This window comes from Ovis canadensis, chromosome 19 (genome assembly GCF_042477335.2).
Source record: "Ovis canadensis isolate MfBH-ARS-UI-01 breed Bighorn chromosome 19, ARS-UI_OviCan_v2, whole genome shotgun sequence".
Lineage (NCBI taxonomy): Eukaryota > Metazoa > Chordata > Mammalia > Artiodactyla > Bovidae > Ovis > Ovis canadensis.
Genome location: NC_091263.1, coordinates 29,460,161 through 29,478,674, shown reverse-complemented (window position 1 = coordinate 29,478,674; position 18,514 = coordinate 29,460,161). Strand labels below are relative to the sequence as shown.

At 41.2% G+C, this 18,514-nt stretch overlaps 2 protein-coding genes and 1 non-coding gene across 7 annotated transcripts in view; 2 read left to right on the top strand and 1 right to left on the bottom strand.

Moving 5' to 3' along the window:
- ACKR2 (atypical chemokine receptor 2) overlaps positions 1-9,892 on the bottom strand; it is a 71,624-nt gene extending 61,732 nt beyond the window's left edge. For 3 of the 5 annotated variants that reach the window (XR_011250690.1, XM_069560778.1, XM_069560776.1), the window contains exons 1-3: positions 9,821-9,892; positions 6,265-6,433; positions 5,486-5,778 (exon numbers count right to left, since the gene is read on the bottom strand). Coding sequence is in view for 3 of the 5 variants with exons in the window: in XM_069560778.1 (XP_069416879.1) it covers positions 5,486-5,609 (124 nt within the window). In the remaining 2 variants the exon portion in view is untranslated. Of the gene's footprint in view, positions 1-5,485; positions 5,779-6,264; positions 6,434-9,462 lie in introns of all 5 variants that reach the window. The other 2 variants (XM_069560783.1, XM_069560777.1) reach the window with 2 other exon arrangements.
- On the top strand, positions 3,103-3,228 carry LOC138424963 (small nucleolar RNA SNORA61). The gene has a single exon (XR_011251054.1). It is a non-coding gene; the product is annotated as a small nucleolar RNA SNORA61 (small nucleolar RNA).
- A 111-nt stretch (positions 9,893-10,003) lies between the features above and the next one.
- Positions 10,004-16,571, top strand: HIGD1A (HIG1 hypoxia inducible domain family member 1A). The gene is made up of 4 exons (XM_069560787.1): positions 10,004-10,106; positions 13,989-14,103; positions 14,740-14,874; positions 15,563-16,571. The coding sequence occupies exons 2-4, from the start codon at positions 14,007-14,009 to the stop codon at positions 15,610-15,612; spliced, it is 282 nt and encodes a 93-aa protein (XP_069416888.1). The 5' UTR covers positions 10,004-10,106; positions 13,989-14,006; the 3' UTR covers positions 15,613-16,571.
- Positions 16,572-18,514: the final 1,943 nt, after the last annotated feature.

Below are 18,514 nucleotides of genomic sequence, written 5' to 3'. Positions count from 1 at the left end.
TTACATTATCCTCCTGTTTTATTTAGTGCACACCACCAAAACAGTAAGTACTTCATAACATAATTTTATTTTCTAATACGATTCTGTTTTCAGAGGTTTCTAGAGAAAAAAGTTTACGTTCTGACTTGAAAACCTTCCTTACTACACTGTATTCCTGACAAGAAACCTCCAGAAATACCCTAATGAGCCCCCGAAATCATTGGTCTTTAATCCTAAATTAGATGGAATAAAATATCTACCTGGCGTGTGGGATGAATTTACCTCTCCCAAATCTCATACTCTCAGATCTTCCCGGAACATTCACGTATAGATGGGCTCTGGGAGAATAATAGGCCTCAGAAACTAATTCATTTTGTTTCCCCCAGACGTGACCCTCGTCCAGTCAATCTGATCTGACTCTCCTTACCTAACATATTGTGACCTAGCCTACTGAGATTAAAGCTTATGACTAGAACTCTTTTCCTTCCTTGTTGACTTTACACATATTCTTTCAGGTGTATAGATTATTTTATGAGAAAGATTATAAACGGTGAATGGTAGCGAAAAAGCAATTCAGCTTACCCTTACCACTCCAAATTAGCAAACAACCATCATAAGTCCTGACTGGGGAATGTTGGGCTTTCTCCCTGTGGGTGAAAGTATCCAAGTGGAGGCTGGGTGATCGGTGGCCAGAGGAATTCCACATTGATTCACAGCTGGAAATCAGGAGTCCTATTATTTCAACCTCACAACTCAATGAGTCTCTTTCCTATGCATAGAGAGAGAAAGAAAAAGTGGAGAAGTCCGACTCCTACAGCCCTTGTCTTGGCACTTCATCAGATCGTGTATTAAAGGTTTCATGTATTAAAGTGTATTAAAGCAGATATACTGTCTTTTCAACTAAGTTATAGGTCCCCAGAGGCAGAGTGCACTGCCTTTCTTTTCCCATTCCACTCTTGACAGTACACAGCCTAGGGTTCACTGTTTAAAAGGTATTCAATGACCCCCAAATTCTCATCATCCTTTTAATGGCACACTTTAAAGTTATTCCAGAATACTCCATATTCAGGGATATGGAGATACGGTAAAGACTTGGTCCCTGCACAAAAGAAACCCCATAACATCAGTGTGTAGAAAGACTGACTTGTAATGAAGGCTATCTCATAGTTATGGGTATTGGCATATCCAGAAATCACAGTTATGGGAGACAGAAGTTCAAATGAGGAAATTGAACATTCTTGCTTGTGAGATGGATGAAGAAATATTTGACAGATGAAATCCTCTGGACCTGGGGATGAACTGGGACTCAAAGGATGAACAGTGTTTTACCAGGTAAAAAGTGAAAACCTAAAAACTTGGATGCAACACCCCAGTCAGTGATAGCAGTATACACTTTCTTCTCAAGTGCACATGGAACATTCTCCAGGGTAGACCACATGTTAGACCATAAAACACATCTCAATAAATTTTAAAGAACTCAAATCATACAAAGTATGCTCTTTAGCCACAGTGGAATTAAGTTAAATCAACAACATAAGGGAATTTAGGGAATTCACAATTATGCAGAAATTAAACAACACACTCCTAAGTAACCAAAGAGTCAAAGAAGAAGTAACAAAGGAAACTATAAAATACTTTGAGATGAAAGACAGCTAAAACAAAACACACAAAATTTACAGGATATAGCGAAAGCAGTGCTTAGAAGGAAATGCATAGCTGTAAATTCCTACATTAAAAAAGAAAAAAGAGGGACTTCACTGGCAGTCCAATAGTTAAGACTCTGTGATCCCACTGCAAGAGGTGTGGGTTCAACTCCTCATCAGGGAACTAAGACCCCACACGCCTCTCGTTACGGCCAAAAAAAAAAAAAAAAACAAAATAAAATATATTAAAGTTAAAAAGAAAAAGGAGGAGACTTCGCTGGTAATCCAGTGGCTAGGACTCTTCACTTCCAGGGCAGGGATCCTGGGGTTCAATCCCTGGTTAGAGAACTAAGATTCCATATGCCTTGGGGCAACTTAAGCCCATGCGCTACAACTAGAGAATCCGCTCTCTGCAATCACTCAGACCACGTGCCACAACTAAGACGCAATACAACCAAATAAATAAATTTAAAAAAGAAAAGACAAAGTACAACCTGGGTGGGAACAGATGTCCTTCCCCAACTTCAACAAAGAACAGAGGCACAACCTGGACCATGCAGGGCCTGATGGTATAATGGTGCCCAGCTTATCACTCGGAGAAGGCAATGGCACCCCACTCCAGTACTCTTGCCTGGAAAATCCCACGGGCAGAGGAGCCTGGTAGGCTGCAGTCCATGGGGTCGCTAAGAGTCGGACACAACTGAGCACCTTCACTTTCACTTTTCACTTTCACTTTTCACTTTCATGCATTGGAGACGGAAATGGCAACCCACTCCAGTGTTCTTGCCTGGAGAATCCCAGGGACGGGGAAGCCTGGGGCCTGCTGTCTATGGGGTCGCACAGAGTCGGACACGACTGAAGCGACGCAGCAGCAGCAGCAGCAGCAGCTTCTCACTAAGTGATAGGAGATGGGACAGAATCATGCATAAACACCAGAGTGAGCATGACAATTGACTCATGTCATGGGAACAGCAATGTAAAGGAGACACAACACAACTACGTTTACAGGGATGAGGAGAGATTTGAGACTGGGATACGGTAGACGTATCAGGAAGAGCCCAGCTTTCTTCACGGGGACAGATTGGAGCAAACTCTTCTTTTACCTTTTTTATTATTATATTACTTTTCCTCTCTGAGTGGGGCCCCAAGAAACTCAAGTTACACAGAATACAAAGCAAAATGTTAGAAATGACTCAAGAAAATACAATGTGCTGGGGAAAGGCAGTGTGTTTCAGAAGAAAAAGGAGTAGCATCAGGGAATTCCCGGGCAGTTCAATGATTAGGACTCAGTGCTTTCACTGCCATGGCCTGGGATCAGTCCCTGGTTGGGCAACTAAGATCCTGCAAGCCACACAGTGTGATAAAAGAAAGAAAAACAAAACAGGGTAGCATCAGTTTAAAGATCAGGAAAGATTTTATTCACAAAAGTAGTGGCATATGAAGGTGAAAGGATATGAAAGACTTTAAAAATTGCTTTCTGACCCTCCAGTTCCCTTTCCCATCGGATCTAAACCCTGGTCCTGGTGGTCGTAAGAGGAGGAATAGTAGTACTGAAACTGGGCTCGTAGTGTGTGCTGTATAGCATGTGGGCTAGTTTCAGACAAGGTTGAAAGAAAAAAAAAAAAAAAAGAAAAAAAAAATAAAAATTGCTTTCTGATCACAATAATAAAATAAATTTAGTTTGATAAATACAGAAAAACACAGAGAGAAAAATGAAAATTGCAAATTATTATCCTACTACTCAGATAAAACCATCATTAATATTTAAGAGGTATAGTTTTCCTCATCTTATTTGTATCTGTGTCTATCTATAAATATTTATATACTATAAATATATCTATAAATATGGATATACAGATATGAAAGTACATGTGTTTATGAATATATACATACATATAGACATAACTATACATACACATATATTTCATAGATATATATGTAGATATATATCTAGATACAAAGATATAATTACACATAGGTATCACTACACATATATTTCAAAACAAAAGTTGTGACTGATAAGGATTCTAACAGTGGAAATGGAAAGTAATAAAGAGACCAGGCACAAAAAGGAAAAGAAAGTACAGACAGGCAATGGAACCTTCCAGAAAGAGTATGAGCTAAAGAAGACTAGATTCAAATCCTGCCTCTGCTTCTATGGAAACATAAGCAACTTATTTATGCTGAACCTCAGCGTTCTCATGTGTAAAATGAAGGCAATATGTACTTGATCGAGCTGTTTTAGTGATCAGACACTTGAAAACATCAGATATGAAGCATCCTGCCCAGAGAATGGGAGGTGCTGAGCGTGTGCTGGTGTTGTACAGCAGGCTGTCTGGGTAGCTGCATGTGGTGCTGCTTGCTTCTTTTTTTTTAATGTGGACCATTTTAAGAGTCTTTATTGAATTTGTCACAATATTGCGTCTGTTTTATGTTTTGGCTTTTTGGCCACAAGGCATGTGGGATCCTAGCATCCCTGACCAGGGATCAAACCCACAGCCCCTGCACTGGAAGGCGAAGTCTTAACCACTGGACCACCAGGGAAGTCCCTGGTGCTGCTTACTTCTAATGTAAGACACTTACAGGTAAGAGGGAGGCCAGGGACACTCTCTCACATGTATGAGCCCTCAATTCATTAAGTCACCAAGACAAATAGATGGTATGGTAAATTACATACCATAAAATTCTCCATTTTAAGGTGTACAATTCAGTGGTTTTTAATATATTCACTAAGTTGTATAATCATCATCTTTAATTCCAGATCAATTCCATTTTTATCATGCCCAATCTGGGTGATACCCATTAACTATCATTCCCTATTGCCCTTTGTCTCGCCAGCTCCCACCTCGTCCCCTTACCAGCCCGAGGCAAGCAATAGCTCGGAGATCACAAGGATTCCAGATCCCAGCTATATGAAAGAGCAAATTAGCCAGAAGTGGTCATAGGTCTCTTAAACCTGTTGGTGAACTCCCCTTAAGCAACAGCTTACCTAATTCCACAAGCACTCACAGTCTGCACAGGACACAGTACTTAGCCACCTCGCAGCTCGCAGTTTCCCTCTAGTCAGCCATACCATACTAGGCAACAGACCAAGGGTATCAGCTCATTGTATCTAATTATTTTAATACTCATCACTCTCAGAAAACCCTTCTGACTCTCACAGAACAAAACAGCAGGAGGAGTTTGACAGCTAGCACTTATCTGCTGATTCATGAGTAAACTTGAGTCAGGCAGATAATTTTTCTTTTCTGGGTTTTCCTGAAACAGGGCAGGCATGTCCCTGCCCCTGAACAAAATCATCACCATAGGGAGAGTAATGAGGCCACCAATTTGGGTGAAGTGTCTGTCTGCATAATCCATTTTTCTCTCAGAATTATAAAATAACTGCCCATCATCTCTGGCAAAGGAAACCACTATCCTGTCTGTATTGAGATACAGATCTAATTTAGATGTCAGCTACATTCATGAGCCCTCAGTTCATTAAGTCATTAAGGCAAACAGATGGTGCCTCACAATCAGTGTGATGGCAAAATGGTTCGGAGAGTGGAGATCAGTCAATAAAAACCTATTTGCAGTGCCACTGAGTGTGGCAGTACATTCCAGAAGAGGCACCTCATTCTCAGAGAAATATCAGACTTGTAAAATTAGCCCTAAGTCACCGTTGGGAGAGACAGAGTCGGGGAAAGCAGAGAGCCAATGGGTACCCAAGGCAGCTGGGGAGAGGAGACGAGGGTTCTGAAAGGGAGACTGTCTATGGGGTGGTGATCAAGAGAATAAGAAGCCACAGGAGCCCACAGCCCCTGTCCAGCTACCGCAGTCCAGCAGCAGAAATGCAACCAGAGTTACTGAACTCTGGTACTCACCTCGGCAGAGAAATAGCCTTGAGTCATTCAACCAACATTTTCCATGTGCAGGGTACCACCAAGCGCTGTGGGTGGAAACATAATGGAGGTTCTGCTGCCAGGGTGCTTGCAACCCAACGTTCATGCACAACCACAGGGCTCTCCATCATACCACGTACCAGGAGCCAGCTGGGAAGCCCGGGTAGAAAATCACATTTATTCTTTCTAGTAGAAAGAGCTGTTTACCTGTGGTAAACAGAAAGCTTTTTGCTTCCAGTGGCCAAGTCTTTCTTTGTGTAATCTAGTCAAATTACCTGTATAAACATAGATAATAAAAATTAGTCAACCTTTTCACGTTCATAGTTTATATAAGATTATAAATTTTCTAATTTTTAAAATCAAGATATAAACTACCTAAAACTGAATGCTAAAGACACCAAATTCTGTCTACTCACTCTCTACCGAAAGACATATTTAATAAATTATACGGGATATAAAATTAGATCAATTTTAAGACAAAATGGTTCTGCTGCTAATTCCAAATTCAACCACTTCCAACACAAGGGAAAGAGGCAGGTGGCCTTCAGGTCATCTAGAGAAGTTACATACCCACCACCCCACATGCCCCTCTCCCTACCCACCACACACCCCAAACAATTAAATAGGAAGAACGAAAAGAAATTCTGAGGAGCTGCAGTGAATCCAAGATCCATTTTTTAGTGACAACCACACGGCTTTTTGTTAGAAAATATTGTCATTGAAAGTCTTGCATCAAACCTAGAAGGATGCAAATATATTACCTTATTTGAGTTGTTTAAGTGCTTTCCTGTGTAAATAATCTCGACATCACTGTACACAGGAATCAGGCAAATTAGCACATTACTGAGAGTGAAGACACGTCTCATCTCTGCCACAGTTCTTTAGAGCGCTGGCCCCTTGTCATTCAGTTATCTGTCCACGTGTCACTGGCTGCATGTACACAAAAGCAGAAGTAGCATCAGAGATTTACCCAGGTTTCATGTTTGGTTAGTGGAGTGGGAAGCAGGTTTTCCAATCAAGTCAGGGAATTTGAGAGAAAGTACAGGCATATGAGGAAGGAGTATCCAGAGCAGTGGGGAGGACAGGAGAGAGAGAATTAAGTTCAGTTACAGCCATCTCACAGAGTCTGGAATTTTATGATGGCCTGGACCCTGGTCAATGTTCCCTGAGCACTGGTCTGTATGGACTATTACTGCTTTGAAGCAGCAGGCCTTGTCAAGGTAGTAGAGGAATGACACTACTGCATGCAGCTGCCTTCCATATCCTTAAGACCCAGAATATGCCCTCAATACAAAGAATAGTAAAAGCCACAAACTGAACAGCCTTTAGCTTTCTGGCAGAGAAATGCTGATAGGACCTTTCTAATGCATTCAATTTTCAATACCTCAAACACACTCAGCTTTTGTAAATATCCAGCTCTAAAACTTTCAAGGGCCAACAAATACAGTACTGTCCAAGTTCTTTTCCTAGCATTAAAGGTCCTCCCCACTGAGCTTCCCGGAGAAGGCAATGGCACCCCACTCCAGTCCTCTTGCCTGGAAACTCCCATGGGTGGAGGAGCCTGGTAGGCTGCAGTTCATGAGGTCGCTAAGAGTCGGATATGACTGAGCGACTTTACTTTCACTTTTCACTTTCATGCATTGGAGAAGGAAATGGCAACACACTCCAGCGTTCTTGCCTGGAGAATCCCAGGGACGGCAGAGCCCGATGGGCTGCCGTCTGCGAGGTTGCACAGAGTCGGACACGACTGAAGCGACTTAGCAGCAGCAGCAGCAGCCACTGAGCTTCCTTTCCATTACTCTCTGACGGTGCTTTAGTCACAAACGTTTGCCTTTTCCCCACTCGTTGTCCTTCATACCGCAGCTACGATTCCACAGTCTACTTCTATTCCTCCGCCCACTGTTTCCTTTTCTGGAATATTCTTCCAATTTATTTACACGTTAATCATCCTTCAAAGTTCACACATTCAAGCCCCAGTTCCAAGAAGCCTACTTTGAAATAGCTCACTCACTATGGTATCTACCTGGATTTCCACTCAAAGCACTTCTCACAGACTGCTTTCTACACCTATTCCTTTGACCTAGTCAGATTATAAATTACTTCAGGGAAGAAACTGAGTCTAATTTCTGAGTCCAGCACAGCACCAGGCACAATATACATGTCCAGTATTTGGTGACCCTGACTCTCATTTCTATTTTTAAAATACTCATACTCAATTTTTCTCAAAAGTGTTAAGATTTATTTTAGACAAAATGCCACAAAGATCACACAATATTTTTTAAGGATGTCTAAAATTTAGGATCATGTAGCTTTAAGCTGAGCCATAATCTAAATAGATGTCTGAGTTTAGAAGCGCATATCTTTTATAGTGGATATGATCATATGTGGACAGCTCCTTGGAGCATGAAAAGTTAGAGAGACTCTCTAAAGAGGGGAAATTAGCCCAAACTGGCAGACACTTCCTGTGCTGCCTTTCTATAAACTACATGTAGATTAATTTAATACATGAGAACCTGAATTTTTTTAGTCTTCTGTATTATTCTTTGAAATGACACAGAGTAAGAATGAAATAATAACATGCTATACGTTAAAAATAATAATGTGTATTATGAAAATTTTAATAGTTAAATCAGTTGTCACTATTGTTTTCTTATGGTACTGAATAAAGAATAGCAGAATAATCTTTTTAAAATCTATATCGTCTGATAGTTATCATTACCATTTACCAAGATTCTGGTTTCTACATACTAATCAGAAAGAGATCATTTCTTACACAAATAGGGCAGAGTCTGCCTCTTTCCGCACAATGCATATCACAGGAATTTTTAAAGTACAACTATACTTTATATTTGTTTCCTCATTAATCACTACTATTGTTACCCTCTTTTTACAAAGGAAGAAAGTGAAGCCCAAAGTCATGGTTAGTATATGGCCAAGCTGGGACTAGCACTGGTCTGCCTGACTCCAAATCCCATTCTCTAGAAATTAGTAAACAAACTTAACACTATTTTGATTCAAACAATAGGCCATGGTCATTGTTGCAGTTAGCCTTTGTATTTCCAGAATCAAGGGACTTGATGACTTCTGCATTACCTATGAACATGGCTTTCATATCCAAATCTCACGTTCTCTTATTTTCTTAAATATTTATTTGGCTGCACTGGGCCGTAGATGCTGCATATGGGATTTAGTTCCCTGACCAGGTATTGAACCCAGGTCCCCTGCTTTGGGAGCACAGACTCTAAGCCACTGGACCACGAGAGAAGTCCCTCTTTTACTGTTTTAATTACCCTAAATCAACTTCTGATCTTCAGACTTAACTTTCAAGACCTTTGTATCCACTGTCGCTTCTTTTAACATTACCAAGGCCCTCCAGAGCTCAAAGACAGTCTGTATTATGAACATTCAGGGAGATATCGCCACAAACCTGACACAACACGTGCCAGCAAGGAGCTGAAAGCACTCCACATGACCAAGGTAAGGAGTTTTTATCCTACTCAGAATGAATGTTTCCTGAAGTGGAAGTGAAAGCCGCTCAGTTGACTCTTGGCGACCCCATGGACTATACAATCCATGGAATTCTCCAGGCCAGAATACTGGAATGGGTAGCCTTTCCCTTCTCCAGAGGATCTTCCCACCTCAAGGATAGAACCCAGGTCTCCCGCATTGTGGGCAGATTCTTTACCAGATGAGCCACAAGGGAATGTTTCCTACTTGTGTCTGAATTATGAGACAAAAGATTTTCAAGATCATGAGCCTATGACACTGAGCTTCTACCTGTGGGGTAGAGCCCCTGGCAGTCTGCCTCGTTTCACGGTTATAGCCAGAGATTCTAGTTTAGTTAGAAAACAGTCCTCATGGCAGTGTTTGATGCTTTGCGGCAATTCGCCAGGTAGTTACCGAGTGATCTACTAACAAATTAGGGGTTCTGTCCCAGGAAGTTCACCGTTACAAGGTGCCTGTGACTTCTTTCCTCAGGCAAACCACGCCGGTCAGTATGGAGTCACCCATGCTTGTAATGAATGGCTGCCTCCGACTACAGTGTAAGCGTCAAGCTCAGAGGCCCATAGCGCCTGTTCGCGGCCGATAACTGCCAGGGCATGAGAGTGGATCCAGCGCCCTAAAGCCGCCGGCGGCCCCTCCTCACCCGCAGCCGAGTCTCAATGACCGGCCGCGGTTTAACTCTCTCAGCCTCAGCCCCGCCCCGCTGCGTTCACTGATGCTCGCTGCCGCCACCTCCCAAGAGGAAAACAGCGAAGCTAATGTCAAGTTCCGCCCAGCCAAGGGCCCAGAACCCTCGAACGTCCTCCGCCGTACCTAAGAGGCCGACTTCTCACCTCTGATGCAACCCGTACGTAAGAGCCAGGGACGAGAAGTCACCGCCCGCGCACGTCGCCCCAGCCAATCCGGGGCTCTCTCTGGGCCGCCCCACCCATCGCGTACACGCACGCACGCACCCATCCTCCCGCCCCGACCCACGCGTGCCCGTTGCTGGCTTCTGATTGGCTGAGGCCGGACGTAGGCGGGACCGGGAGAAGCCGGCTGGACGGTCGGTGCTGGAGTGGGGTCAGAGGCCGGTAGGAACCTGAAACGTCTTGAAGTTGTAAGTGATGCAGGCGGGCTTTGGGTGTCGAGTGACTCCGGGCGGTGGAGTGGGGAGAAGTGAGGCCGCGTCGAGAGCACCTTGGGAGGGTTGGCGGCCGCGGGACTGGGAAAGGGAGCTGATGCCTGGGCAGAAAGGGGCGAAGTCTGGTTGGCGGGGCTCAGGCCTCATTTCGTGGTGCCGGGGAGGGCTGGTGAGAGCGTATGGAACCTATGAGGGGATGCAGAAAAGGCTTGTAGAGCGAATCGCGGCTGAGCTGGAAGGCTCGGGGATGCATCTGGGGAGGCACCGGGCTGGGGCCGACTTCGCGGAGCCCGTTGGCCCGAGCGTGTCCGGGACTTCTTTGAGAGTGGGTGGGTGAGGAGGGATTGGGAGGGCGTGCCGTCCGGCCATGGAGTCCTGACAAGGTCACGGGAAGGGAAAGGGGAGGAAGGTTGAAGGGTTGAGGGGAGGGCGTAAAACTACACGACCTTCCCGCCATCGGCTTCCTGTTCTCCCCGGGCCGGTATTCTCTTCCACCTTTGGCGACTCTCTTCCGCCTCAGGAAGGTAAGAAGGACCAGGGCCGGTATCAAGCGCCTCTGACAGAATTTACATTTCTCCCTCAGAAGTAAACCTGCCAAGTTAGAGATTACGAAACATAGCACAGGATTAGAATTGGGAGCAGTCGAAATGATTCGGCAGGTTTATTCGCCTATTTTACCAGGGCGGGAATCAATTATTCTCCTCTTCTGGGTAATCCCTATGGATGGAATCTATGCTTCCAAAAGTGCCTGGGATGAAAAGTTGTGATGTATAAGTGGTACCAGGCCCCAGCATGACAAACGTATTTGAGTTTTGTACACCAGAGGTTCTCTTGATTCCCTGTGCACCAGAATCTCTTGAACGGGTCTTCTTAAAATATAGATTCCTTGGGACCTGCCCCAGACCATCTGAATCAGAATCTCCTGGGGAGGGGACTTGACAGCCGTTTAAAACGGGCTGACAGTTGACGGGTTCAAAATGAAAATTGGAATCCATTGTTAGAAGCTCCTGTGACAAAAATGAGGAGCTGTGAAGACCCTTAAATCTTTTTACATCACGTGATGCGGGGCGGCTCCTGTTCCCTTACGCCTCTGCTAGGTGCCCATGCACTTGGAAAGGTCTTCAGTAGTATCTTAGTTTACAGAATAATTCGTGTTTTCCAAATTGGCGTTGAGTATGTGGTTTTAGGTGCCTCCTTTTGTACATGTTCAACTTTCTGGCAGATCTGGGTCAGTTGCTGTGGATGGATAAGAAAAAGATAAAGGAAATCCAGAAGTGATGCTAGGGGAAAAAATATTCAAATCACAGCTGAAATTGTTAGATGAATTAAGTCACTGGGGAAGAAGATTCCATTTAACTTTAAGCATGACACACATTTTTCACAATTCAAAGGAGGAGATGCAGGCATCTGTTAAGAAGTGGATTTTCTATTTTTTCAGATTAAATGTACACCAGCATAATAAGACAAATGATCTGGCAATATATTGTCAATCAAAAGAACCCACAACTGTTTATTAGGAGAGCTGGGTTCTAATCCTGACCTGCCAGAGATTCCTGTTGTTGAGCAGTTTATTTCACCCTTCATAAGCTTTCTTTTTCCATCTGTAAAATAAGGCTACTGGCATGGATTGATACTTGGGTTTTTATTCTCAAGTGACTTATACTTATTGACCCTGATACTTTAAACGTTAACCATTTTTTATTTAGGTGGCTGTAAATCATGAAACCTTGGGGAAACTTCTAGGTGATTAGGAAGAGAATTACTAAAATCTTATACTCAGGGAGTTTTATAGATATATGTCATGTTAGAAATAGAATTTGAACCATAGAATAACAAATTAACTTTGTGATGTGTTGGACTTTTAATATTCCGCGTTCTTTTGTGCTGCACACAAGGTGTTCTGTATCAGAGGCAAATTATCCTTAGTCACTTCAGACAAATAATGACTACATGGTTCCTTCATACCTTGATTCTTACCCCAGGGACTATTTTCTGAAAGCCCAATCAAATGGCCTATCCATACAAACTGCTGCAAGGAAGGAGAAGCAAACTTTCGCTACACTGATCTGTTAGACAATTAGTTATCTAAGTGGATTGTCGTATATAGTGGATTTTTTTCATGTGGTCGCAAGGATCCAAAACCTACTCAGGTTATCATGTGTTCTTTCATTGAGCAATGTAAGAATTAAAAGAGAAATTAGCACTTATGTAGATACAGCTTGATACTTTTCTTACTGATGAAACTCTACAAATGTGTGTAATTGTTATTTTTCACTAAATTTCACTAATTTCATTAATTGCCTGAGAATAATTTTAATAGTTGAATAAATTTTGAAGTAATATTTTTCAACAAACAGTAAGTTTAATTAGAATGTGGGATTGGTGAGGAAGGTAGAAGGAGGAATTGTGATAAAATAGGAAAGATTTTGAAATGTTTGCCTTTGGGAGGTTTAGATTGGTTATGAAGGGAACTAATAAACATACTGGCCTAAAATAGTTTAATCTTACCATCTAGTCGATTTATGTAGTATCTTGGGGTTTCTTTGTTTGGGTTTTTTTGGCTGCACCATGCAGCATGTGGAATCTTAGTTCCCAGGCCAGGATCCAGGCCCCCTGCAGTGGAAGCCCAGAGTCTTAACTGCTGGACCACCAGGGAAGTCCTCATTTATGTGGTATGTTGAAAGCCAACCTCAAATATTTCTCTGAAACTTCCCAAACTTTATCTAAAAGATATCACACTCTAAATTCTCACTGTCTCTGTTATGCTCTTGGCAAAGTGTACACACTCTGGCATGTTTTTAAAAGAATCTAATTTATGAAACATTATTTCAGTGTTTACATTTTAATCTCTTCAAATATATAATGAGCATCCTGAACCTCGGGCTTTTTGAATCTTGTGTATAATAAAAGCTCAAACAAAGTAGGGGTTCATTAAGTTAGGTAATGGAGCATAAGAAAGAAGAGAAAGTCAAAGTGAGAGTCGCTCAGTCGTGTCCAGCTCTTTACAACCCCATGGACTATTGGAGCGTGTAGCCTTTCCCTTCTTCAGGAGATCTTCCCAAGCCAGGGATCAAACCCAGGTCTCCCGCATTGCAGGCAGATTCTTTACTGGCTGAGCCACCAGGGAAGCCCTAGTTCTAATTGAGTCTGTCTTGTGTGATAACTACAGCTCATCTGGATTAAGGTCTTCTCTGCCAGGTGACAGAACTGTACTTTTGCCAATGAGGATGGTGGCTTGGAGGGACAATTTCACTTTTCAAACTGAACACTACTCCTCACGTCTAGAGTTGGATTTTCTTTGAGAACCTTGATTACTGTTAAACCCCTTGAATAGCAAAGTGTTGAATGAGAGCCATTTATTACTGGAGGGAGTGTGATGCACATGAAAAATTCAAAAGCTAAGACTATACAGATAATGGGATGGGCCGTTAACTTTTTCATGTCATCTGTAAAGGACATCTGACTGATGTCAATTACAACAGTTTATTGTAATTAACATCAGTCAGAGATACTTGTGCACTTATATACTATGTCTGACTCCCTTTTTTAAATCTGTGGGTGAAGTTTATCATCTGTTCAGATCAGTCGGAAGGAAGTATGTACAGTGACTGACTAAGGTGAAATTGAGTTATTACTTCACTGTGATGAAATGCCTATTAGCTTCCTGTGTTAAAAAAAAAAAAGACCGAAAAGGGAGAATGGAGCCTTGGTCCCTTTGTTATGGAAATTAATCTTTTTTTCACCCTGCTATTCATATAATCAGGCTAGTATCTTGCCCTTTTTTTGTATTACTTAAAGGAATAATCTTATAAAAAAGTATGCTTTTAACTGCAGAACCTCATTGAAATTCTGTTTCAGGAAGATTCTTCAGTCACTATGTCAAGCGACACAGATATTTCTCTTTCTTCATATGATGAAGATCAGGGATCTAAACTTATCCGAAAAGCTAGAGAGGCACCATTTGTCCCCATTGGTAAGTTTTACTTTGATGATCTAATAAGCTTTAACACAGTAGAAGTGTGGGCAACTTGTTTCATTCATCAAGCATTTCCTGATGAAGCATTTATTTTTTAATATTTTTTCATATGTTGAAATGTGCTTAGATTGGTATAACTCTCGAAAAAATTCTTCTCCGAATTCAGACATCTTGTTTTATTGACTTATTTCAGTGAATGTGTTGTGACCCCAAGACGACCATCAGTTTCAGTGATTTGCTGCAAGGACTCACAAGACTCAAGAGTTGTTATAAACTCACAGTTGTGGTTTATTACAGTCTCTACTGCATTCCCTTAACTGATTTCCTTCAGGGATAGAAGTAGGACAGAGAACAGTTCCCCTAGCACTCTTAAAGGAATTTATTTACTGGCTTCACAAGCCCATACTTTAAAGATGATCTTGATTTTCTAGATCTGCTACTGTTTGCTACCAATTTTGAATTTTTAATTCTGAATAGGGGTGGGGGTGGGGATTAAAACCTCAGTTTGTATGCTAGCTGGGTAATGGTCTCCTAAAGCATCCTTATAAAAAATAGAACATCACCTGATAATAAACTCATCCTGATTCCCTGCCCCAATGTATCTGACATAACTTGTGACTATTTCTTTTACAGGAATGGCAGGTTTTGCAGCGATTGTTGCATATGGATTATATAGATTGAAGAGCAGGGGAAATACTAAAATGTCTGTTCACCTGATCCACATGCGTGTGGCAGCCCAAGGCTTTGTTGTGGGAGCCATGACCCTTGGTAGGTTCCTACAGGACATTTTCAAATTTTTGGCTCCCCATGAATGGATTTCTTTGTAAATAAAACAAGGTAGATACTTTTAACTGACTTTGAAGCAGTTTGCAAATATAACTTACTCATTTTCACCTAAAAACTGAATGAATAAAAATAGTTCAAGTAGTGGTATAGTTTTACTATCTATGATGAATAATCTTACTAAGGTTTTAAAAAGAGAAAAGATAGTAGTGCCCATTATAATGTCATTGAAGAGTCTATATATGCAAATAGGGTTTGTAGTAAGATCCATCATCTGGAAGAGACATGATGGCTGTTTTATTGAGTTTTTGAAGGTGGAAAAGATACTACATGCTTTTGTAGGCTTTATAATTCATTGACTTTATCTGCTTTATACAGCAAGATTGAGTCCTTTTAAAGTTGCCAGAGATTAAAGTTGCCAGATAAATATTGATATTTTAGCCATCTGAGCTAATCATACTAGTCTTGAAAATACTTCGGAAACTGTATAAAAAGAATTTTAGAAATTTGAATTGTTTAAGAAAGCAAGAATGTAAGCAGCCTAGGGTCTTTTTCTCCTTTTAAGTATTATATGCTAGTAAGAGTGCTACTTTTAGATGTTTTATGAACAGTTTTTAATTTTCTAATACTGAAGAAGATTTCTAAATGCTTAACTAGCATTCTTTTTCTTTAGGTATGGGCTATTCCCTGTATCAAGAATTCTGGGGAAAACCTAAACCTTAGAAGAGGAGATGCTGTCTTGGTCTTGTTGGTGGTGCTTGCTTTAGTTAGACATCTCATATTGAGGTTATATGTTTATGCTGAAAATAAATTGTTTGGGTCAGACAAGAACATGGTAATTTGAATACTGGCTTCCTTTCTTGCAGGCTTGATTTGCCTGGTGACCAAGTTACTGGTGACTAGTTCACTAGCTAGGTCACTCAGGGAAGTCAGAGCAGCACAAAAGAAACATGTCACTTTTAAATACACTTGATAGTGGTACCTGTCCACCTTCTTAACCTCTTCTGTTGAAATTAGTTCTAAAGAAGACAACATGCCAATCCTGAAAATGCTCCAGTTGCTACAGAATATCATATGCTTTTGATGTACTGTAGGAATCCTATTTACCCCAGTTAATTTAACCTTCTGACGGCCTTGTGGACTGAGTACTGTGTCAAGGGCTGGTTGGCTCTTGAGGAACCCTTTCAGAACAGTGCATGGAATACAACATTATAAACCTCCCTGCAAGTCTGTGTGTGTTTTTAAACCAAACCTAAAAAGCTGGTAACAGAGCCACTTTGGAGTAGTATTTATTTTAGAATCGTAGTTATAAACATGAGAGTAACTTAACTTGTAGATCCCTTTTAGCTCTTTTGTAATTGCAGGATTATATTTTGCTGCTGTTATATTGGAATAATTTTAAATTATTTTGAAACATGTATTTTAAGTGCTAATGCAAAGGTAAATGAAAAACACTTTAAATGTGGGCAGTATGTTTATTTTCTCCAAAAGAATCATCAACTAAATGAAATGCCTATAATGGAAGTCATTGATGAGCAGCTGGTTTGGTCAGACATTATACGAACTTTGGTATAGCACAGAATGCTTTGTTGTACTTGTGAAATTCTCGTCTAACCTGAATTTACATTCCATGGTGATAACATGGTAAATGTAGTGTTATTAAAATAAATGAACACATCAAATGTCTTGTATTTATTTCAATTTGGGAAAAACCATCGTTCTTTGAAATAGCACAAGTAGTTCCAAGAAAAGAGGGAATAAGGGCTAAAAATTTATTGAGTATGTACTGTGTGCCACATACTTTTCATGTATAAAGTCATTTAAGTTTCCTAACAACCCTAAGAACTGTGATCCTTGTTTTGTGGAGAAAGACACTGAGATACAAACAGTTTTAAGTAATTAACCCAAGGTCACATGGGTAGAGAAAGCTGTAGGTTTGGGACTGAAACCTGGGCAGTCATGCGGTAGAAGCCAACAGATGTTAGAGACTTGAAATGTTGCTCTTTGTGAAATTAATGCTGGATTGGCAGCAATTATCATAAATTAGTACTATTGGACAATAGGGTACAACATGGTCTTGACTTACCACTCCACACTGACTATATAACCTGGCCCAAACCAGGATTTGCTCTTTTTTCTCCTAGTTAGAAACGAGAGATTGGACTAGGTAATTACTACAGTCCTATCTAGCTTATAGATCATGATATGGGTCTATGGGAAATGTGCTTTAAAAATAAAAGCTATGGAGAAGGAAATGGCAACCCATTCCGGTATTCTTGCCTGGCAAATCCCAGGGACAGAGGAGCCTGGCGTGCTACAGTCCATGGGAGGTGGGAGGTGTCAGAAAGAGTCAGACACGACTCAGCAACTAAACAACAACAAAATTGCGAGAACTGAGATGTGGAGAACTTGTCACTTTCATATAGTTCATGGGCTTTATTTTTTGGTTTGGGGGAATATTTGATTTCACTATATAGAACCATTTTTTTGTTGGGAGTATTTAATATTTATAGATCATTGCAAATAGCAAAGATCACTTAAAAGCTGTTTACTGTGTGTTTGTTTGTTTTGTACACAGATTTGAAAATTAAGGAAAAAAATAAATGCTATTACTAGGAACTCCTCTCAGCCTCCAGTAGACACAAGAGTTGCTCGTAGGCAGTCCTAACAATAATTTCATTAAGGATAAGCCTTCTACAGAAAAATTTGAAAACAAGTTTCAGAAACTTTCTAATGGATGAACACATTATTGATTTTGTTAAATGAATACTAATTTGAGAGAAATTGATCTAGGCAAATGCCAGAGGACAGAAGAACAGGAGCAAAATGTTGAGACTAGTGAGTGTTGAGTAATCAGGAGAAAAGGAGTAAAGAAACAGAGTGATAAATTAGGACAGATGAACCTTCCCTGAAGAAGAGAATGATAAATTAGCGTGGATGAATAGGCTGATATTCAGATTATGAAAGTTATTAAAAGTGGCTCAAGGGGATGTGATCCTACTGTTTATTGAGCCAGACGTGGGTTCATGGTTTTGCCACTATGGTTTCCTCATCTGTAAAGTGGGGACAATGTCAGTGGCCTAGGTTGCTGGGAAGATTAAATGCAGTAGTGAATGTGGCAGGGCTTAGCACAGTGCCTGATACACTGGTAATCCCTGAATGGTTGCTGTTACCACTGTGAAGTGTTAAGCTTGGGAATGTGGCAGCACACGAGGTACACGGGCCCTCCTCTCACAACTCAGTCTAGCAACAAAGGCTGACTTTAATCACGGACTTCAGAAAGCTGATGAATGCTAGGTATAGGATGCAGAAGTCAGAGAAGTTACCCCAAGGAAGCCATGCTCTAACCTAAGATGATTTTTCTCTGGGAGAGTCCTTGGCTTACTGTTGCCTGTTTTGGAGCACTGCTATATGACTGCTTCCATGCCTCTCTCTTCTACTACTATGAAGGCGTGATGATCTTTTTTCATCCAAAGCAGCTGGCATTAGTGCCTGGCTCATACAGATGTTCAATAAATGTCTGTTGAATTAATTAGAATAAGGAGGTCATATTTTGACGTTCAGGATTGTTTCCAGAAAGTCACCAACCTATTTCTAGTTAACAGGCAACAGTGCCGTCTGGTGG